Raw genomic sequence first — 23,849 nt, 5'->3', positions numbered from 1 at the left:
GAGTGCCCAAACGTTACACTTACAACCATTAATTGTAATCTACAAAAGGGGTAGTTTTGTGCATCATCATTGGAGATACACATTATTTGTCTTATCATAATTTGCTATTGTCTTATTTAGATATCTGTATAATTTCATCCCCTCCCAAAAAAAATTAAAATGTTTACAATTATTTGGGGTTGTAAAAAAGGGGTCATTCCTATTGAGTACGTCAGCTACACTACGCGCAGAAGCTAAACGTTTTCGCAATGCCGCGAAACCAGATTCTTGTTCTACTGCTTCTTGAGCTGGACGCTTCTGGTACAAATCTTCAAATAATAATACTTTCAGAATTGTAAATAACTGTAAAAAATGCGTGTAAATTTAAACCAAACTGTACAAAATTGTTAATTATTTCTTTTCAGAACCATAGGTAAATACCTATTTACCTAGGAAAAAACCGCAAAAAATTGTTTCGTTTTCATGATATCAACTAGAAAATATTATGAGCAGAACAAAGATTCTGAGTAAAAATTTCCACCCATTTTTTATTCATAATTTCTTCACCTCTTCTCCACTTCCCCTTAGTTACATTACAAAACAAGCTTTACCAAAAATGTACCCCAAAAACTCAAATATTCGGCAATTTTCAAAGGTATGTATAATGTATATTCTGGGTAGCTCCACTCACCTTCACCTCCATATTCATTCATTTGTCTGGAGCTTCCCTGATGGGCATAATCCTTTAGATTCTTCATAGTTACTTCCTGCGCAGCTTTGCTCTTCTCTATGCTCTTGTTCAAAATCTAGAAAAAAATAGATGTATATTATACGTTGATATTATGAAAGAGGGAAAAGTTGTCCATTTAGGTTGCTAACATGGACCTCAATTATTGGTCACTTTGTACATCCAGTAAGAGGGGAGGGGTCAAGGGGGAGGATGGGGGAAGATCACTATTTCAGCCAGCTACAAGTTTCAGTTTATTAGAGTACAAGATAATCTGGTGTAAAATCCAAGTAATAATAAATATTTATCATAATAATTAGGGATTTAAAGGGATAAGAATACAACTGTAATGATGATAAATAACATCACCACTTTTTATAGATTAAAATTATTAGTTGAAAAGTTTGGACACTATTTTACTTATTTGTTGGCTTAAAACTACACAAGAGGTAATACTTTTCGTCCATTGTCTTATCCCCTAAGATCCTTAAATGTATAAGATAATGATTATAGCATTCCTATTGAAATTCAGGGATAAGGATTCTGACAAATAATTCTGAGTGAAATCTTCCCCACAACCCACTTCCTTCTTTTCCTCCTTCTTACCCGCTTCCCTTTAGTTACACAACAAAATATGTTTTACGCCAACATCACACAAGAAAAAAATCTAAATTTTAGCAATTTCAAATGGAATTATTTGGCTGAATCACGGCGCCTGAATGCATGATTAACAGACTGACCATTATTCCTATTACTTACAGAGTAGCTTCGCTACCATGCTGAACTAATATTTACCTCCATGATTCCCCTTTTAGGTTCGGATGTGTCATTAGGCGGGGGAGGACGGGGCACTCGCCCAAAAGCTGAATTATCAGGTGGCGGCACCCCTCCCCCTAAGGCGGGATTGTTAGCCCCCGCCGCGGGGCCCTTCATCTGGTTAATCAGCTTGTTTATAAGATCTTGCTGATTTTTCATCTGTGCCTGCAGCTCTTGGATACGGATGTCCTCAGCAGCATTTCCTGTGGACATGGTTGTTAAATAAAAACCCAGGCACAATCCACAAAAAAAAGGGTTTTATTGATGTATATCGTGTTCTTTTTTTTTTGTATAATTAGAAATTTTAAATAAAAGGTTTTAAAATAAAACTAAATAATATTAAAACTGATTGTTTTAGGCGCGTTGCCCTACCTAAAATAATTTTAGGTGATATAAAAACTAACATTTTTGGTGTTACAATGTAAGTGAGAAAAAAATATTTAACTTAATTGAAGAAAATTGTAGGAATCTGTTTTTATTTACTACAAACTTGGTATATATTTAAAACCCTCTGTTTTTTTTGTAGCTACCCAAAACTAACAAAAACTTAGGTTTGGGTTTTTTATAGGTTATAGGTTAACAACTCTGCCTGTGGATGGTTTCTCTGCGTGGATATTTGAATCTTGAATGTTTGTGCTGGTTTGTTGCATCCAGGCTGCGTTGCCTCCAGATTTCTCCTCGCCAAGGCCGGGTATAGGCCTGTTTTCGTCATCAGAATCCTAAATTATAAGTTTGTCAAAAGTCAAACTAATAAACGAAAGTAAGTATAGATGTATATTATTGTATAGCCCAGTGTGGACCTTTTTCGTCAGCTAGAAAATTACCTACGTTCTGCTCTTTTGTAGCGACTTGGCTATGTTAACATTGGCTGATATTCAAAAACCCAATTGATAGTCGGCACAGGGTCCCAGCCCGTGAAAATACAGTTATTTAACGCCTTCCCCCTCATTATTTTGCTTTAATGTCAAATGTTAAGTTGCTACATATCAAAGTCACAATATTAACAAGATATAGTAAAAAATAATTCAAAGATAAAAATAAAACAGAAGAAAAATACGCATAGACATTCTGGTAACGATTATAGAGATGCTACACTTCCTAAATCGTACCTAACTAGTATAGGAATCATAAGGCAAAGTTTGAAATCTATACGACAATTCTAACATGTCTAAATTAACTAAAAGAGACGGACGGACCATCTCTAATTATAGAAAAGCTTCGCTTTTAAAAATAAAATATGAATAAAAAATGTAAAAAAAATTCACCTCTGAATCAGCCTGGACCAACTTCTTGGCAATTTCAGCAGCCTCGCGACGTTGCCGTTCCATCTCTTCTTCTTTAGATATTGCCTCCTGATTATTTATGTAAATGATATTTAATAATGTTTCAAATATTTAAGTTTTTGCAGTCCAGTAAGTCCCATACTTCTGTTTGAGTAATGGCTTAAAAACCAGGGATCTAAAGGATAAGACAATGGCCAATAAGTTGAAGTACATCCCCAATGACTTCTAAACAAAAAGTTGGTTGATAGATTTGGTTCCAGAAACTTCCTCCCCACCTCCTATCCAAAGGGCATCAGTTAAAATTAGATACTGACAAAAATTGTATAATTTTAACATTCTTCATAAAAAAAGCAAGAATGACAACATCCATAAAAGCTATGCTCTGGAATGAAAGGACAGACAAACGTTTACACTTGTAGAGTGTCAGAACTGAACAAGCAGAAAGTTAATGCATAAGTCTAACAAAATTGCAACTAAATTAATTGCAAAACTGCTTAAATAAGTATACTGTTTAAGGACATACTTAAATTTTTAGAACTTGATTATAGAGATGCTTCGCTTATAACATTGTTCCTTGTTGTAATAGGAATCAGTATTCCAAAAATCGGACATAGACATAGTTTTTTCGTATGGACGAGAAAAGGTTTCTATCCACTGGATTCGAATAAATACAAGAAAATATTATTACCTTGTTTGCTTTTTCTTTTAACTGTTCACGAATTTCTTCATCTTTCGTCAATATACCTCCGCCTAAATAATTACAGTTTATTACCCATAGAATAGTTATTTATCGCATCGTATTATAAACAGCTTTCAGCGGATATAAACCGTGCTATACATAATCTATCAGAATGTTTGAGAACCGGATATTATCTGGTTTTGAAGCGTTAACATTACGATTGTTAATCAAAGGCTTTGCAAAATTCAAAGATACACTTTAAAAACTTTATTTTGACAGAAGCATATGAAAATAAAAACAGGATGTCTGTATGCATGTCCACTAAGTTCTTATAAACAGCTAGATCAATCGTTTCATAATTTTCAGGGAAGTTTTATAATGGTTCATGGAAAATTAACAACTCAAAAAGAAAACAAAACAAAAATCTATTATACAAGTCTATCTTGTTAATGGATTTACTGTTAATTGGATTTTACACCATAATATCATGCATTCTAATCAAGTTAAACTCGTAGCTGACTAAAATAACAATACCCCCGATCTACCCCCATTATCCCATACCCTCCTCTCCTACTTGATGAACGAACTGACCAATTACCTTGTTGTTGAGTCTGCCAAGCATTCTTCATTTCTTCCTTTTTCTTCTCCTCTAATCTTATAGCCTCTAGCCTCGCCTCTTTCTCCCGTCTAATAGCCTCTAGCCTAGCTTGTTCTTCCTTTTGCATGGAGGTTACATTGTCCAATATTCGCTTTCTGCTACTCAGAAGTTTTTCCCGCATTTCTTCCATTTCTCTACAAATAAAAGGATCAATCGTTTATTTCAGGTATGAACAAGTTCAAGACAGAAGACTGTAGAGAAGACATTTTTTTGCTGTTTTGCAAAGACCAGAAAAACGTCTATCTTCTATAATACAAAGTAGAAAGATGTCTGTCTGTAACTTAAGATCTCGGTAACCGCTGAACCTATTTTGCTCTAATCTTCATGTAATATGGTTACTGGTATCTAACAATAAAACTAATGTACAAATTTTTATGAAGTCTTCAGATTATAAAAATAAACATAGATATAACATACATAACTTTATCTTCTTGATAATGATAATAGATTTTGCTCGGCTGCCATTTAAGATAAAAGGGAAATGCCTTGGCCCATAAACTCATTACCATGCATAGTTGTCAATTAGATAAAGCTTAACCTAATATACTCTAGTGGGCGTCAAAGTAACTCATCCCAATACAAGCGATTGCTCTTGCGCTCTGTAGATTTTCACTTGAAATCGTAAGAGAATCCCACCCCAATGAGGTCATGTTGTCAATGCCTTAAAAATAATAAAGTCTTACCCAATATAATTCTTAACAAATACTTTATCCGGATTAAATCTATTGGCCTCCTTCCAACTTGAATAATTTACCTGGAAAAAAAATATTTTTTAAACATTTAATACTAACAATATTAAACATTAATACCAATTCTATATTTATCAGGGTTCTAAAGGGATTAGACAATGGCCGATAAAACCCCAATAATGATACACAAAATTACCCGTTCTGTAGATTTAGTGGTTGAAACGTTTGAACACTCAACTTAATTAACCAATCAAAATTTAATAAAAGTCCCCAGATTTGTTCAACCAAAGAATGAGAAAATGCTATCATAAAACTTTAGGGACTAGTGTAATATATTCATAACAAAAATCATATATTTGTTACGCTCAAAACTACTAACCTCCCAAACTTCAAACATTTTGTCGAACTCTGCAAGTTGTCTCTGCACCTCAGGACTCATCCAATTATTTCCATTGTCGCGTTCCCATGGCGGGCATGATCCCAGAGGCATATCTTGGTCATCCATGTTCATGCCATCATATTCCATTGGGCCATCCCTACCCATTTGAGGACCTTCCATTCTTCTATCCATGGAACCACGACCTCTATCAACACCAAATCCCCCTCTTCCCATTACCACACCACCTCTTCCCATGTGCATACCACCTCTTCCTATTGGCCCATCCGTTTCCAATCCCTCTCTTCCCATTGGTTCGTCCATTTCAATACCTCCTCTTCCTATAGGCCCATCCATTGTCATTCCACCTCTGCCCATAGGTGCATTTCCTCTGCCCCCCGCCATTACCCCTCTTCCTATTGGTTCTTCCATTCTCACTCCTCCTCTGCCCATAGGTGCATTTCCTCTGCCTCTCGTCATTCCTCCTCTTCCTATTGATCCATCCATTGTCATTCCTTCTCTACCCATAGGTGCAATTCCTTTGCCCCCCGCCATTCCACCTCTTTCTATTGGTCCATCCATTGACATTCCTCCTCTACCCATAGGTGCACTTCCTCTGCCCCCCGCAATTCCACCTCTTCCGAATGAGGCATTACCGCCACCCCTTCCGAAGCCACCATCACCTCTTCCCATGGGCATATCAGGTTGACCGCCATACTCATCATCTCCGCCTAGTTGATGACCCCAACCATACCTGCATTACTTGGGTTTTCGCCACCCAAATGCCACCGAAGACTGGCCATTGATAAACGTGACACGCGATCATAAGCGTAGCAATGAACATTTTTCACCATAAATATTAGATTCTCAGATAGCAAAGTATTCACTTATTTTATCATTTAAATCATAAAATAATACTTGTTATATCTTAATTTTACTTCATGGAAAATCTATAGTTCTAATCTGTAAAATATTTTAATTCTTGTTCATTTTTCAAGCACATATCTTCAGTTTAAAAGCGTATATCTTCATTTTTTAGCATGGATCTTCATTTTTTAAACGTCAATCTTAATTTTTTTAGCGTCAATCTTCATTTTTTTAGCGCAAATCTTCATTTTAAAAGCATGGATCTTCATTTTTTAAGCAGGAATCTTCATTTTTAAGCGTCAATCTTCATTTTTTAAGCGTGTATCTTCATTTTTTAAGCGTGTATCTTTATTTTTTAAGCGTGGATCTTCATTTTTAAAGCGGGAATCTTCATTTTTAAGTGTCAATCATCATTTTTTAAGCTTATTTCTTCATTTTTAACGCGTCAATCTTAATTTTTTAAGTGTCAATCTTCATTTTTTTAGCATCAATCTTCTTTTTTTTAGCGCCAATCTTCATTGTAAAAGCGTGGGTCTTCATTTTTTTTAAGCACGTATCTTCATTTTTTAAGTGTGTATCTTCAATTTTTAGCATGTATCTTCATTTTTTACGCGTCAATCTTCATTTTTTAAGTGTTAATCTTCATTTTTTTAGCATCAATCTTAATTTTTAGCGCCAATCTTCATTTTAAAAGCATTGATCTTCATTTTTTATGCATTGATCTTCATTTTTTAAGCATGTATCTTCATTTTTTAAGCATGGATCTTCATTTTTTAAGCTTATTTCTTCATTTCTAACGCGTCAATCTTTATTTTTAAAGTGTCAATCTTTATTTTTTTAGCATCAATCTTCTTTTTTTTAGCGCCAATCTTCATTTTAAAAGCATGGATCTTCATTTTTTATGCGTGGATCTTAATTTTTTAAGCATGTATCTTCATTTTTAAAGTGTCAATCTTCATTTTTTGCTTCAATCTTTATTTTAAAAGCGTGTATCTTTATTTTAAAGCATCAATCTTCATTTTTTCAGCGTCAATCTTCATTTTTTAGCGTGGATTTTCATTGTTTAATCATAAACCTTCATTTTTATAGCATGGATCATCATTTTTAAAGCTTCAATCTTCATTTTAAAAGCATGAATCTTCATTTTAAAGCGCCAATCTTCATTTTTAGGCGTCAATCTTCATTTTTTGAGCAGCAATCTTAATTTTTTAGCGTGTATCTTTATTTTTTAAGCATGTATCTTAATTTTTAAAGCATTATTCTTCATTTTAAAAATATGGATCTTCATTTTTAAAGCATGGATCTACATTTTTAAAGCGTCAATCTTCATTTTTTAGCATGGATCTTCATTTTAAAGCATGGATCTTCATTTTTAAAGTGTGGATCTTCATTTTTTAAGCGTGTATATTCATTTGAAAGGCATGTATCTTCATTTTTAAAGAATGTATCTACATTTTCTAAGCGTGGATCTTCATTTTTTAGCGAGGATCTTTATTTTTCAAGCGTGGATCTTTATTTTATAAGCGTGTATCTTCATTTTTAGAAGTGTATCTTCATTTTAAAAGTGTGAATCTTCATTTTTTAAGCATGGATCTTCTTATTTTAAGCATGTAAATTCATTTTAAAAGCATGGATCTTCATTTTCTAAGCGTGGATTTTTAAAAGATATTAAAAAAATTTCTGACACAAATTAAGATTTTTAAAGTCAATTTTACTGATTACAATTACAGATTTGCCATGAAGTAAAATTAATATATAAAAAAATTATTTAATAATTTTAATGATAATGCAAATGAATACATTTTATATCTTTGAACATGATATTACTGGTGTAAAAAGTTTATTGCAATGATTATGATAGCCTGTCAGTTTAATCTTTGGCCACAACTTCAGAGGTTGTACTACAAGCTGTGTCTTTTCTATTACAAGCTCTGTTTTTTCTGTTGAAAGTTGTGTCTTTTGTGAGGCCAGAATCCACAAAAGACAGAGCTTGTAAGAGAAAAGACACTACTTGCAATCACAACGGACAGAGATTGTATTACAAGCTGTGTCTTTTATCTCTCAGTGCCTTGATACCCTGGCGAAGACTAAACGTCGATATCTCCACCCTTACTCCCGTAGTAGAGCGCCAAAGACGAGGAACCAGGAGCTTGAGTGTCAAACACTATACAGTAGTCAAGCTGCCCTTAAGAGCGAGAAAAGTGGTGGCGAGGGTTGACAAAACGGGTCCAGCTCAGGCCACAGATGAGCTTCAGAAATTATTTTGGTGTCTATGGATTCGTTTTGAGATTCTACTAGCAGTTACCATTTGAACCCATAGTTTTAAGTCACTCTGTGCCCCAAACCTTAACCAGTAGAAGGAGCGACCCAATTTGAAAAAGTTATTAATAAAAGATGCTCTAAATGCTGTCAAGAATGTCCACACATTTTGGTGTTGATATCTTAACCCTACATCTGCTAGAAGCATGCCAAAGACCGTATACCAGAGCAAGTATACAGTAGTCTACTTGACTAAGGAATGGTGTTTGATAGAGCAAAAAGTGTCAAGAATGTCCACAATAAGTTTGGTTTTGATATCTCAACCATAGCTCTGCTGGTAGACTGCCAAAGACGAGGTACCGGAGCGAGTATATGGGTAAGTCAGTTTGACTACTGTATAGCATTTGACACTAGCGCTTGTATTGATACCTCGACTTTGGGAGTCTACCAGGCAGCCTAGAGAAGACTAGCATAACCAAACTTGGTACAGGGCACCCTTAAGCATCAGAGAGCATATCACATATCAGAGAGCACTTAGGGCGCCCTGAACTGTGGTTCCCCAAAACTTGGATTCCTGTATCTTGACTTCAGGGTTTAAGTTCCCTCTAGAGTGACACCAGACCCCTAGTATGGTCCGGAAAGCTGTTCAGCTTGTCAAGACAAGTCTTTAGAGTACTTAAACTCATTTCTAGCTTGACGGAGAGTGGAGTTATGAAGATTCTACCCATCTCAGCAGGACGGGAGTAGTAACTGCAGATCCGGAAAACAAGTGCAAGTCACCATATGCAGGGTTGTCATTTTGGGTCGCCCAATATAAGGTCCTTTTGGGCAGTTTCGGCATCCCCCTTTTGGGGGAGGAGAAAAAGGGGAGTGGGTGAAAAAAAGAGGGGAGGGCGGGCTTATTTTTTGGGTGATATTCACTATTATATAAATTAGTAAGCTTTTTTTTGTATCTAGAGAAGGATTTCTTTAACCGCTGAACTGATATGTTTCTTCTTCTCAGTGAAGGATCTTGCTAACCACTAAACCGATATGGTTCTCCTATACAGTGGAGCTTTATAGGTCCTGAGATGGTTTTAGGCTATTTTATTTAAAATAATAAGTTTCGGTATGATTTAAGGCTATTTTGCTGCCTTCTCATAATATTAAAGAAAATTTTTGAGGAGTAAAACTCAAAATAAAATATAAATACTTATCCAGGGTCCAGGAAGGTTCTGTATTGTCATTGTTCATTTAAGGTTTACCATATATTTTCTGAGTACAGTCCTTTTGGGCAGATATAGGCACTAGGGCGGGTTCATATTGGAATTAGACAAAGAGGAGATGTGCAACAGATAAAACTAACTTAAATAAATTTTCTGACCGAAAAAGAATTTTAAAAAATTGATATTTAGAATGCAACCACTTAAAAATGTATTTCATTAATAAAAAAATATGCAAAGACGACAATCAAGTACTCTTTACTTATTATCTCAGTTCCTAGTAGTGCTAGAGGGCTAAATTTTTTTGTGCATTTCCCCAGTTATATAATAAATTTTCGACTATAAGTCAGTCAAAGTCATATTTTGCTTCCTTATCCTTTATTTACCGACGACCAGACATACAATTGTATAGCTATTTGTCAATCAGAGTAAAAATATTATTGAATCAGAATTATGGCTTCATGGTGCTCCCTGGAAAGGCCTTGAGGAGAAGAATCAGGAACTTTTGTCCGTTTCAAAATATCTCATTCTTAGCCTTAGAAATGACTAAAAAACCACCATTTTTAAAGGTTTATTGAGAACTAGCGGCTACGCCCCTAGAATCCTCTAGGGGCACTTAAGGTAGGAGGGAGAAAAGTTGATCTCATCCCATTTTAAAGTTTCAAAAGAGTAAAAAAATATTTTTTGGGAGAGGAGGGTGTGAAGACACCCTCCCCAAAAATAGTTTAAAACCTTCCCAGGACCTGAAAGAAGCTTCAAAGTAAAGGAGAACAATATCGGTTTAGCGGTTACCGAGATCCTTCGGGACAGACAAAAAACACTTACTACTTTATATAATAGGATTGTCCAACTTGTAGAGGTTTTTTGAGATTTTCTCAGGCTAGGAACGAGATTTTTTGAAACGGTCAAAAGTTCCTGATTCTACTCCTCAATGCCTTTCCTGGGAGCACCATGAAGCCATAGTTCTGATTCAATAAATTTTCGACACCCATTTACAAATAGCTATACAATTAAATGTCTGGTCATCACCGTAGACTTAGGATAAATTTAAATCATCCAGAGGTGTGTTGTACTCATAAAATTCATTTGCAGATCCCCGCTTTGGTCTCAGAAAAAAAATGTCCAAAATCGACCCCACCCTAATAGGCACCCTCTGTTTTGGGGGGTAAAAAAGGGGAGTGGGTAAAAAAGAGGGGGTGAAAAAAGGGGAGTGGATAAAAAAGAGGGGGATGGGGCGGGCATATTTTTTGGGTGATATTAACTATTTTATAAATTAAGTAAGCTTTTTTTTGTATCTAAAAAAGGATTTTGCTAACCGCTGAACCGATATGGTTCTCCTTTCTAGTGGAGCTTTTATAGGTCCTTAGATGGTTTTAGGCTACTTTATTTCTAATAATAAGTCTCAGTATGGTTTTAGGCTATTTTATATCCTTTTTATATGCTTTTTACGACATTTGCCCTAAAAAAGTGCCCAAAACCACTTTTGAGCGCCCAAAACCCTTTTGGGCAATTGGGCCGCCCAATATGACAACCCTATGGGCTACAGTTGAGCTAGAACAGAGGTTAAGGTGTCTATGGAGAGCTCTTGGCATTCTGAAGAGATAACTCGACACATATGGTAGTCTAAAGTCACTCTAGAGGGTACTTAGGGCGCCCTGAAGACACTGGTAGTCAATCTGAAGGGTGCTGCCAGCTTAGCACTAAATCCAAGTCTTGACTTTGGCAAGCCACAAGTCAGGCTACAGTTGAGATATCGACCTCTAGTCTTTGGTATAGTGTCTGTTAGGCATCTGACTATCATCTCCTAGCTTGGTAAAGTCATATCTCAAATAAGAAAATCGAGCATGCCAAAGGCATTCATTCTTAGATTTGGGTCCATTGAGATGATTTGATGATTTTTAGAACAAAATGATTTTTGATGAAAATCGATGATTTTTTCATGCCTTACCATTTTTGCCAAAAATGGCCATTTTGGAGGGTTTTTGTAAAAGTGCTGTAAAACGCATCAAAGTTGAGATAATGAATTCAAATTTGATACAGATACTCTTGAGCATTTGTCTGAGCACCTCCTAGCTCAGACACAGCTCAGCTTGGGAAGTCTCTAGTCCAACTTTCAAGGGGAAGGTGCCGCCCCAATGTCAGTGACTAAAAATCTCAAAATCTGGGTTTTGGGTCAAAATTTTGACATCACGATTTTTTTATCTAATATGAACCAGCATAGTCCCCTGACACCAAAAACACCTTTGAAAGTGGTTTTGGTTGCCTAGAACTGATTCTATGGGCCAAAAAATTCATACAAGAACTCAAATTTTGAAAATTTCTCAGTTCTCGTCTTTGGGGGTCACTAACCCCCCTAAGGAGTCAAAAATTGTCCAAAAGGCTTTTTATAAAAGTTGTTCAGCTTGCCATGCTGAGCGTTTAGAGTACTTAAAAGGGCAGTTACCATTTGAACCCATAGTCTAAAGTCACTCTAGACCTTAGGGTACCCTGAAAATGATAGGCTGACATAAGGATTTCCAAGATTTCAGCTTCGAGTCCTCGGTTTGACTACAGTTGTCTGAGAGGGCACTTTACTTCAACGTGATATGATCTATGATGCCATGAGATACCACATACTAAGTTTGGTTAAACTGAGTCTACTATAGGCAGCCTAGTAGACTCCCAAAGACGAGGTACTGAAGCGAGCATACTAGTAGTCACCTTGACTAAGAAATGGTGTTCAATAGACCGAGAAAAGTGGCGGTGAGGGTTGACAAAACGGGTCTAGCTTAGGCCACAGATGACATACAGAGATCGTTTTGGTGTCTACGGAGAGCTTATAGGATTCTACTAGCACACAAGAATGTCCACACCAAGTTTGGTGTTGATATCTCAACCGTACCTCTGCTGGTAGAGCGCCAAAGACGAGGTACTGGAGCAAGTACGGTATAGTGGTTGTGTATACAAGGGAGAAGGTAGGGAGCAAAAAAGCGCTACAAAGGGTTGACAAAACAGGTCTAGCTCAGGCCACAGATGAGATACAGAAATTCTTTTGGTGTCTATGAATTCGTTATGAGATTCTACTAGTGGTTACCATTTGAACCCATAGTCTAAAGTCACTCTAAGTACTCGTACAGGTGCCCCAAAGTCGGGCAACCTTAACTGGTAGAAGGAGTGGACCCAGCTTAAACTTGCTTTAATAAAAGATGCTCTAAATGCCGTCAAGTATCTCAACCCTACCCCCGCTGGTAGAGCGCCAAAGACAAGGTATCGGAGTGAGTACGGTATAGGGGTTGCGTATATGGAGGATAGGGTTGGGAGTGTGAAAAGCACAAAAATGGGTCTAGCTCAGGCCACAGAAGAGATACAGAAATTCTTTTGGTGTATATAGATACCATTTGACCCATAGTCTAAAGTCACTCATAAGGGTGCCCCAAAGTCAGGCAACCTTAACCGGTAGAAGGAGTGGATCCAGATCAAACTTGCTTTAATAAAAGATGCTCTAAATGCCGTCAAGAATGTCCACAAAAAGTTATATCTCAACCGGAGTTCCGCTAGTAGTCTGCCAAAGAAGAGATACCAGAGCAAGTATACGGGTAGTCTGACTTACAGTCAGCTTGACTAAGGTAAAGGGTTTGACACTAGCGCTAGTGCTGGTACCTCGTCTTTGGCGCTCTACTACGGGAGTAAGGGTTAAGATATCAATGTCTAGTCTTCGCTAGGGTGTCAGTCAGGCTGGTAGTACTCCCCTTGCTTTGGGTGCCGGTATTTCAACTATCAAGACACAGAGAGAAAAGACAGAGCTTGTAAGACAAAAGACACAGCTTGTAAGAGAAAAGACAGAGGTTGTATTACAAGCTGTGTTTTTTCTCTTGCAAGTTTTGTTTTTCTAATACAAGCTCTGTCCTTAGTGGATTCTTGCCTTAAAAAAGACATGACTTGCAAGAGAAAAGACAGAGGTTGTATTACTAGCTGTGTCTTTTCTCTTGCAAGTTTTGTCTTTTCTATTACAAGCTCTGTCTTTTGCGGATTCTGGCCTCACATGACTTGCAAGAGAAAAGACATGGCTTGTAATAGAAAAGACACAGCTTGTAAGAGAAAAGACAGAACTTGCAAAAACAGGTTCATTTGTGGTCCTGTCTTTTCTTACAATCTCTGTCTTTTCTCTTGCAAGTTGTGTCTTTTGAGAGGCCAAAATCCTCAAAAGACAGAGCTTGTAATAGAAAAGACACAAAAAGGTTGTATTACAGGCTGTGGCTTTTCTCTTGCAAGTTTTGTCTTTTGCAAGTCGTGTCTTTTCTATTACAAGCTCTGATTCTGGATTCTGGCCTCACAAAAGACACGACTTGCAAGAGAAAAGACAGAGCTTGTAAGAAAAGACAGGACCGCAAATGAAGCTGTGTCTTTTCTATTACAAGCTCTGTCTTGTACAGACATTGCAAAGACACAGCTTGTAAGAGAAAAGACAGAACTTGCAAAAACAGGTCCTGTCTTTTCTTACAAGCTGTGTCTTTCTCTTGCAAGTTTTGTCTTTTGAGAGGCCAAAATCCACATAAGACAGAGATTGTAAGAGAAAAGACACTTTTCTCTTACAAGCTCTGTCTTTTCTCTTGCAAGTCATGTCTTTTGTGAGTCCAGAATCTAGAAAAGACAGGACTTGTAATAGAAAAGACACAGCTTGTATTACAACCTCTGTCTTTAGTGATTGCAAGTTTTGTCTTTTCTATTACAAGCTCTGTCTTTTGTGAATTTTGGCCTTTCAAAAGACAAAACTTGCATAGAAAAGACACAGCTTGTAAGAGAAAAGACAGAGCTTGTAAAAACAGGTTCATTTGCAGTCCTGTCTTTTCTTACAAGCTCTGTTTTTTTGCAAGTTGTGTCTTTTGTAAGGCCAGAATCCACAAAAGACAGAGCTTGTAAGAGAAAAGACACGACTTGCAATCACTAAAGACAGAGGTTGTATTACAAGCTGTGTCTTTTCTAATACAAGCCCTGTCTTTTCTAGATTCTGGACTCACAAAAGACATGACTTGTAAGAGAAAAGACACAGCTTGTAAAAGACACTACTTGCAAAAGACAGAGCTTCCTAGGGGTAGGGGAACTACACCCCCATTGTACAATCATAAACAGGGTTATTTAAGTTGAGTGTTGAGTTGTAGTCAAATAATCTTATTAAGTTAGTTTTCTTAATGATAACCCATTGTATAATAATGAAATGGTCCATAATTAAGAACAGCCTGACTTAATAAGAGCATTTGAATACAACATCTACCTAGGACCTTTTTTTATACGCGAAAAAAATTACACTTATATACGCCGAAAAAATGAAGATCAAGGTCTTCATGAAGATCTCATTATTTTGGCACCACTGAAGATTTTGAAAAGTAATGCAGGTATGACCCCAACCTTCATCTTCTCCACCTTGTTGATGACCCCAACCTTCATCTTCTCCTTGGTTCCAATCATCTCCACCTTAATCAAAAAGGATTATCGCACATTTATCGTGTGTGTGTACTAGCCATATTTTTTTAGTCATTATTTATAGCTTTAGCCATGTTTTTTTTTCTTTATCTGAATGTGTGCCTACCTTGTATAAGAACTAGCTTAAGTGTAAACAAAGTTTCTTAAATGGTGTAAACTAAGAGTGAAACTTTAAAAAGTAAAGTATGTTCATAGTTATTATTCTATTGATTTTGAGAAAAAAATTATGAGATAAAAGTTGGAAGATTACAGTGATCTAATGTACAGTCACAATGATGATAAAAAAAATTATACCTACAGTAGATTACATTTAGTAGTAGAAACGTTTGGAAACTCTACTTAATGAACCAACCAATCAATTCAATAATATTTCCCAAAATTGTAAAGACAACGAATAAGAAAACTTTATTTTAATACTTTGAGAACTAGTGTATTAAACAGACCAATATCCCATCCCTCCATGTTAATATTGTTTACCTTGTTGATCATCTTGATAGTACTGATCCCCATATTCTTCATACCCCTCTGGACAATCATTATTATCATAACCATCCTCCTGGTTCTCTATGTACCAGTCCAGGTTTTCTTGAGGCTTGTCGGATCTGTAGTCATTGTCTATATGGGCGCAAACTGAACATTCGGATTCCCTAAAAATGACAACATTCATTAGTACCGAAGCACAAAAAATCAAGTATGAACTAATAGACAAAGTAAGGGGGGGGGGGGGGAGTTCTGACACATTTGCGTAAACCTGGTGTATAGGCTTTATCTTTGGACTGAGAGGATAGGTTATTAGGGATAAAATCATTCTTATATGATGAATTTCCCCCAGATTTGAGATTTTTTGGATAGGCCTCCAGGTTCCGGAGCTCCAGGTCTCCAGGTGGTCTCTCTACAGGTAAAAATGAAAAAAAAAATTTTTTAAAAAGAGTTAGATGTCCGCTTATGAGACAAAATATGTATGTTTTTTCTTCACATATGTGAATAACAATCGAAAAGAAGCATATTTTGTTTTATAAGTTAACCTCTAACTCTTCAAAAAAAAAATCTTATTTTTCATTTTTACCTTACAGAGACCACCTGGAGGCCTGGAGCTCCGGAACCTGGAGGCCTATCCAAAAAATCTTAAATCTGGGGGAAGTTCATCATATAAGAATGATTTTATCCCTAATAACCTATCCTCTCAGTCCAAAGATAAAGCCTATACACCAGGTTTACGCAAATGTGTCAGAACTTCCCCCCCCCCCTTGAAAACACAGATGTTTTATTTGTTCAGTGGTTAAAATTTTTGTGACATCATAAATAAACAAACGGACAGGGGCGTCCAAGCTTTTTTTTGGGGGGGGGTAAAAAATTTTATGGGGGGGGGGTAATTCGTGTTTGGGGGGGGGGTAAAATGGCGCGCGAAGCGCGCCGAAATTTTTTTTTACCCCCCCCAAAATTTTTACCCCGGGGGTAAAATTTGATTGGGGGGGGTAATTACCCCCCTTAAAGTCTGTTGGGGGGGGGGGGGGTAAATACTCCCCCCAAATCTGTTGAGGGGGGTAATTACCCCCCCCAAACTAATTTACCCCGGGGGTAAAATTTTTGGGGGGGGTAATTTAATTATGTAAAAAAAGCACCTACCTAATCTATTAAGTTAATAAGTACTATCTTATAACATAAAGTAGTAAGTAAGGTTTATTTGACTATAGCTTCAGATTTCATTACTTTTAATACTGAGTTCTCCTTTTTAGGAAAGCTTCACATAGATCCCATGATGGTTCCACACTATTATAGGTCAATCCTTTGAGTGGTTTTAGGCTATTTTTCTCCTCCCTTTTTACCCTTTAGAAAACACGAGTTCTTAGATGCTAAGGGCGCCACTACTATTCAAAAATATAGTAGTATCTCATTCTTTAGAACATAAAAATACAATAATTAACTCACTAACCAATGAACCAATATGATTTTACTTTAAAGTGAAGCGTCTTATAGGTCCTGGTAAGTTTTATAACTAGTTTTGAGACACCCTGACATCCTCCCAAAAGAAATCGCCTATAGAAATTCTTTTTCATTATTTAATGAAATATTTAATTTAGTTAGGTATCTATTTTATGGAATCTTCAGTGCTTTACAATTACATCATAGATCCCCGGGATGGTTTTAGCCCTTATAAAGGCCCAAGCAAATAAAACATGATCAAACTATTAAATTTTTTGTTATCATGGTTAAGAACTGTTTTAACTGGTTGGACAGTAAAATTTTTTTTTAAGAACATTCAATTTGGGGGGGGTAAATACCCCTCCCAAAAAATTTTTTTTAAAGAACATTTATTTGGGGGGGGGGGTTAATTACCCCCCCCAAAATGGTTTGGGGGGGGGTAAATACCCCCCCCAAAATCGTTGGGGGTGCCTACGGCACCCCCAAGGTAGGGGTAATTTTTTTTTGGGGGGGGGTAATGTTCACAAAATTTTGGGGGTGCCAAATGGCCCATTACCCCCCCCCCCTTGGACGCCTATGAATGCAAACGGACCAAGCAAATTCCATATTGGATGCTTATCTGACATAGAATCTGCACAAAAAAATAGTCGTGAATTTTTAATAGTAGCAGAAAAATTATGTCTCCACCTAAACGTAGCTTTATAACGGATATTTCGAATTGTATGTATATTAGCTTCGCTTTTAACAAATGTTTGTTGTTTACTTTTGTTACTTTAATAGTTATTTCTCGCATCGTATTATAAACATCCTTTCCGCGGATATAATACGATGATAATTTTTCCGTATGGCTGTGAACCGGTTCTAATCCACCGGATATTAATCGGTTTCGAATAAATACTTGAGTACTAGTTACTTACCTTGGACCCAGATGCAAATAACAACCAGCGCATTGCCAACTGCCTGTACCCTCTTTTAGATAAGCAGGACGATGCCTAAAATACACAATTGTAAAAAATTAAGTAATCCTATTTTAAAAAGTATTAAGGTTTATTTGAGTGGACTTATAGACCTCCGAACCAATTTATCATTTTAAGGAGCTTTACATAGGTCCCTAAACCTAAAGGTTTAATGCTATTTAATTTTTAATTATCTCCTAGAATTGTTGTAGACCAATTAGTACTGTCCATTCCACCTTAGGGCACTAATTTTAATATAGAGAAATTTGTAACCAACAGAGTATATTGCGAGAAATAGTTTCTACTTTTTAAAACTAAAATAAAAATTGGGTCGTCGAATTCAACTCTCCCCCCTCACTTGCCCCTAGAGGCCTCTAGGGGGCGAAGCCGCTAGTTTTTACATTAAGAAACTTTAAAAGAAAGCATTTCGTGGGGTAATTTTCAAGACCAACTTTTTGATAATTATTCATCTTTATAAAAGAGTGACAAATTGAAACTGTACCAGTACCTACTACATCTCTTGCACACATTAAAACTAATCTGATTCACTCTGAAACAAGATTCACAAGCCCAGCCGCCCAATTTGAAATTAGGCTTCATCTGGTTTGCCTTCAAAGCCTGTTCCATCTCCCATCTTTTCTTCTGCCACGGCTGAGGCTTAGGTCCTAGCTGGACTGTGGAGTCAACACTTGCGCCACATTTGACACACTCAATGCGGTTTACGTTGCGCTGATTGCACATCTACGAAAAATGAATCAACTTTAAAAATTTTTTTAAAATTTTGTTAAAAACTTTTTTAATAGACACTAGATTCCAGGGACTATGAGATATTCCTCTATTGGACACCATTAAAATAGGATTTTAAAAAAATTATTATTCTGTTAACAGAGCTGCTGACACAATATTAAAAAATGTAAAAACTGCTTACTTGGCACCACCATGGTTTACCAGCCAGCTTGGCCAGCCTGGCGGCCACAGAATCATCCTTCTGACCTTTCTTACCATTGCCCTGTTGAGACGCGTTAGGTATAGGTGGAGTTGGCTTTTCCTTAAAAAAATATATTTTAAATTCCAAATAAATATTAATTAATCTCCAACTTTGACTGATAAGTACTGAAAAATATTATTTTATTTTATAGGTTGTAAGAAAAGAACAGAATTCAGGAAATATTGGGGACAAGTTTTATTCCATTCTATAGCTATAATTTCATTCATTGACGAAAAATTCCCATTTCACACTACCTAGGTATACAATATCATCTCGTAAACATTGCCAGGAAATCAGGGCGGTGCATTAGATCCCTAGCTAAAAGGGAGGGGAAAGGATATGAATATGTAGGAGGAAAAAATCACTGAAACTGAAATGAAATCTCTATTTTTTTCCATTTTCCCCCGCCTTTTGAAAAAAAAAATATGTGGGAGGGGCAAGAATAAAATAAAATGTAGGTAGGTAGTAAGGTACTGAAAACATGTTTCCAAAAAAACTAGGCGGGAAAACTTATATTTTTTTGCAACCGGGGGAAAAAAATCTAGTGCAGAATAAACACCCTGCAGGAAATGTAATTGTTGTTACCTTAGGTTTCGTGGTTGTGTCATCTCTAAGTTGTCCCAGGAGCGCAGCTACTCCTATATTCACTTTGTTCTTCTTGTTGTTTACATCCTCTATGTTTTCTCCGTCTATTAATTTAGGATTATCCTTCTTGAAGTGTTTTTAATTAAAAATTCCCGAAAAAAACTTTTTATTAGCGGTAAAAATTAATGGCTTAATCCCAATAATCTCTGCAATATATCCTAAAACCTAAAATCATGAATAAAATAGGAAGGAAAATTTAGACCTGACGAATGTGTATATCTCTTCATTTTTAAAACATAAACTATGTAAAATATAAGTGAGGAAATTACATGTTTAATTGTAAATCATCTTCTTGTATACCTAGTATGTACCTAGAGCAGATGTTTATTGGTCATAAAAAAGAGGAAGAGGAAAAGAGAAGAATATAATATAATAATGGAAAATCACAAAACCTTTATACCTCAATATATGTCTTTTGTAGTCTGACCGGACGGAATGATGGACCAAGAAAGTTGTATTCACTGGATGCCTTTTAGTAAGAGGTACATTTACAGAGAAAGTTATATTGAATAGCAGATGAGAAAATCATATTGCTGTCTTATAAAACTACAATAATAACTTTAAGAAGGACAATACCTATAGATTCCAGTAGTTTATCATCTTTCCTTTTAATTTCAAAATTAGTGTCACCACTTTTTGGGGGATCCGCCTTATCTTTCTGACTGTTATTAGCCTTGGCATTGGGAGTGTTCTTGTTAGCTTGGTTATTTCCAGGCTGATTTGATTTAGAAGTATTTCTCGAATTCGGACTACTAAATTGGCCCAGTAAAGCCCCAAGTCCTGAATTAATTTTATTCCGCTTATTATTTTCTTCTTCCACATTCTTGTTGCTTTGATTTGTATTATTCTTGTTGTCTTTTGATGTATTTTGTTGTTTAGAATTATCTTTACCAAACTTATTATTGAATTGATTTTGTTTGTTGAAACTGTTTTGTTGTGTTTTATTAGTAGGTTCTGGACTGGTATTGCTGTTAGAAATAGAACCAAGAAAGGCTCCTAGGCCAAGATTCCTTTTGTTAAGCTTGTTGTTTTCTTCTTCGATATTATCTTTGTTATCATCTTTTTTAGAATTGTTACCTTCTTTATTATTCGTATTGGTCTTATTGTTGGGATTATTCATATTGTTTTGTTTAGCATTGTTCTTATTACCAAATCCTTTAGAATTATCCTCAAAACTTTGAAAGTTAGTGCCATAATCCTCATAACCTTCATTATAATCTTCACCATAACCATAATTTTCGTCATAATCATAACCTTCGCCATAATCTTCACCATATCCATAGCTGTCATCATAACCATAGTTATCCTCATATCCATAATCTTCATGCTGTGCAAAATTACTTCCACTCCAACTTTTATTACCAGTTTGTCCCCTATTGGCGCCCGAAAATCCACCACGGCCATAGGAGGATTCTTGAAATGAAGCATTAAATCCTCCTCTAGTGTTAGCATTGGCATTGCCCCTACCATTTCCCTGGTTAAATGCCCCTCTATTATTTGTATTGGAGGCTGTATTATCTCCCCGACCCGCGCCTACATTGGAACCACCCCTTCCAAATCCTGAATTGTTAGCGTCCCCAAGATTTTTGACATTTGGATTGATGCCACTAGAGGCCTGATTTTGTTTGTTGTTGTAGGTAACCGGTGCTGATTTAACTACACCAGGGGTTGTTGTGGACTTGGGTGGGTCACTAGGCTTAGAGGTGTTTGTCGCTGGACTTTGAGGGAGCGGAGGTTTATTGTTAGATCCAGGTAAAGGGGGTGGGGCTTGGTTGTTGCTCGGAGGCGGGGCTGGTTTGGACGAGGGTAGAGGTGGTTTCGCATTAGGCGTTGATGGGGCAGGTGGTTTGGAATTAGAAGGTGTTGAAGGGGTGGGTGGTTTAGAAGGTGGCAAGGGAGGTTTAGCCCCTGCGCCCCCAGGTAGGGGTGGCGGTGGCTGAGGCTTGGAGCCTGGCAATGGTGGCATACTGCCCGGTAACGGAGGTTTTTGAGATCCTGTAATAAGAGAATTAGAAATGTTTCAAATATAATGGTGTAAAATGTTTTTAGTGAAAAACTACACTTATTTTTTTATAATTACAGTCAAAATAATAATACATAAACCTTATACCTATTTGGCTAGAAATAAAATCCATTGCATAATTCACATTAGGCTTATCCTATGCTATGCAAACATTCCACTATTGGTTGTTTATTCTAAATGCAACGTTGAAAATTTTAGAACACATTAAGATGTTTTTAATAAATATTTGTTTATGAAATAATCCTAGATATTTCTCGCATCGTATTATAAACATAATATTTCAGTATTTTTTAGAACCGGTTCTAATCAACGGATATTAATCGGTTTCGAAGCGATACTGAAATAAAAAATTTTATTTGCCTGGTAACGGTGGTTGAGGGAGATTCGGTTGGCTTCCAGGTAACGGCGGCCGTGAGCCTGGTAGTGGAGGCCGACCTACCGCATTAACTGTTGACTGCTGGCCGCTAGGAAACAGCGGCCGTTGAGGAGCTTGCTGATGGAAATTTTGTTGGATATTTGGCATTCTTGGGCGAAATTGATTACTCTAAAGGATATATATATTTTAAAAACTGTGTTTTATAGCTCAATACTAGATTATATAAAAGTAACAGGGTGTTTTTGTTTGTTTGTCTGAGCGATTGAGTGCGTTATATTGTAATTCAAAACATAGTGTATGTTTGAGGTGGCGTGGAGAAGACTTTTAAACGAAGCGTCACACAGCCCCAAAGAGTTTATACCCTGAGAGAGAGAGGGGACAATGGGCTGTTTATTGCACTAGTTCACAAAATTTATAATAAGATTTTATATTCGTTACCTTAAAACTTTGGGGACTTTAGTAAATTATGATAGGTTGCATCATTAAGTTGACTATTCAAATATTTCAACCACTAATTATTTATCTACAGGAGATGTACATCAATTTATCGGCCATTGTCTTATCCCTTTAGTTCCCTAGGTTATACCTGTTGGTAATTGAACTGTTGGGCAGGTGCATTGTTCCAGGAGGGTGTCCAGCCTCCACCGGACCATCCTCCTCCTCCTCCCCACATTTTTTATCTGAAATGTGGTCCATGAATTAGAATATCATAATGAAAAATAATTGAGATTGGATGTTTAAAATGACATTTTGAATAATTCTAAGTAGGTATCACTTAGACAATTAGGCATACAGTGCGGTTTTCCTTTAAAAATACCTTACGACCATATCCAGGGCGACCACTCCAAAACAAAAAAAATATAGTATATTTATAGTATATTTTTAAAATCCATATAGTATATATAGTATATTTTTTAAAACTCATATAGTATGATATAGTATCGGACTTAGAATTATTTAGTAATATATAATATATACATCATCAATAATAACTCAAAGCATAGCTGTTATCAAAGCAATTTCACATATAAGACTATCTGGAAGGTGGTTTCTAGATAAGTAAAAAAAATAAAATTTCTGTTTGAAGTGTTAGAGATCAACTTATAAAACAAAATATGCATCTCTTTGGATGTTAACATAAAGAAAAAAAAATTAAAATAGGCCTCCAAGTTCTGGTCTTGCAGGCCTCCAGATCTACTCTGGACAGGTTATAGATATTTTTTTTATTTGAAGAGTTATAGGCCAACTAAAAAAACCGAATATGCTTCTTTTTGAATGCTATTAACATATCTGAAGAAAAAATTTAAATCGGCCTCCAAGTCCTGGTCCTGTAGGCCTCCAAGTCCTGGTCCTGTAGGCCTCCAAGTCCTGGTCCTGTAGGCCTCCATGTCCACTCTGGACAGGTAAAAAATTCAAATTTCTTATTTGAAGAGTTAGAGGTCAACTTATAATAAAGAATATGCATCTTTTTGGATGTTATGAACATAAATGAAGAAAAAAATTAAAATCGACCTCTAAGTTCTGGTCCTGCAGACTTTGGACAGGTAAAAATCAAACTTCCCCTAATTGAACAGTAAATGGTATATTTGTTAAACAAAATCAGCTTATATTTGGATGTTCTTTATATATTTGAAGGAAAAAATAAAATTGGCCTTCAGGTTTAGGACCTGCAGACCTCCAGGTGTACTCTGGACACGAATAAAACAAAAATTTTAAATTTAAGGAGTTAGATGTATATTAAACAACATAAGCATCTTTATAGATGCTATTTATATGTTTAAAGAATAAATAGCATCTTTATAGATGCTATTTATATCTTTAAAGAATAAATGACAATCGACCCTCAGGTTTTGATGCTGCAGGCCTCCAGGTGGACTCTGGACAGGTGAAAAACAAAATTTCTTATTTATGTAGTTAGAGGTTAGTTTATAAAACACCATAAG

General features: G+C 36.2%; 1 protein-coding gene across 1 annotated transcript; it reads right to left on the bottom strand.

Moving 5' to 3' along the window:
- Positions 1-66: 66 nt before the first annotated feature.
- On the bottom strand, positions 67-22,608 carry LOC145324177 (uncharacterized). Its single transcript, XM_080166803.1, has 18 exons — positions 22,493-22,608; positions 21,891-22,074; positions 20,084-21,502; positions 19,448-19,551; positions 18,803-18,922; positions 18,383-18,615; positions 17,836-17,910; positions 15,473-15,642; positions 14,922-14,986; positions 5,211-5,957; positions 4,826-4,896; positions 4,083-4,276; positions 3,494-3,555; positions 2,788-2,874; positions 2,112-2,241; positions 1,502-1,725; positions 671-785; positions 67-308 (listed from the first exon to the last, which is right to left on the bottom strand). Exons 1-18 carry the CDS (start codon positions 22,577-22,579, stop codon positions 67-69), a joined length of 4,329 nt encoding a protein of 1,442 aa, XP_080022929.1. The 5' UTR covers positions 22,580-22,608.
- Between the last annotated feature and the right edge of the window lie 1,241 nt (positions 22,609-23,849).

Source organism: Acartia tonsa, chromosome 7 (assembly GCF_053477335.1).
Source record: "Acartia tonsa isolate MP-2025a chromosome 7, ASM5347733v1, whole genome shotgun sequence".
Classification (NCBI taxonomy): Eukaryota; Metazoa; Arthropoda; class Copepoda; order Calanoida; family Acartiidae; genus Acartia; species Acartia tonsa.
This window is presented reverse-complemented; position numbering and strand designations above follow the sequence as displayed.

Excerpts from the sequence above, each read along its gene's own strand:
- LOC145324177 (XM_080166803.1), bottom strand. The coding sequence starts at position 22,579 with ATGTGGGGAGGAGGAGGAGGATGGTCCGGTGGAGGCTGGACACCCTCC. Across the intron at positions 1,726-2,111 it reads CGCAGAGAAACCATCCACAG|GAAATGCTGCTGAGGACATC; the intron begins GCAGAGTTGTTA and ends CCATGTCCACAG. Across the intron at positions 786-1,501 it reads CTAAAAGGGGAATCATGGAG|ATTTTGAACAAGAGCATAGA; the intron begins GTAAATATTAGT and ends ATTTTTTTCTAG.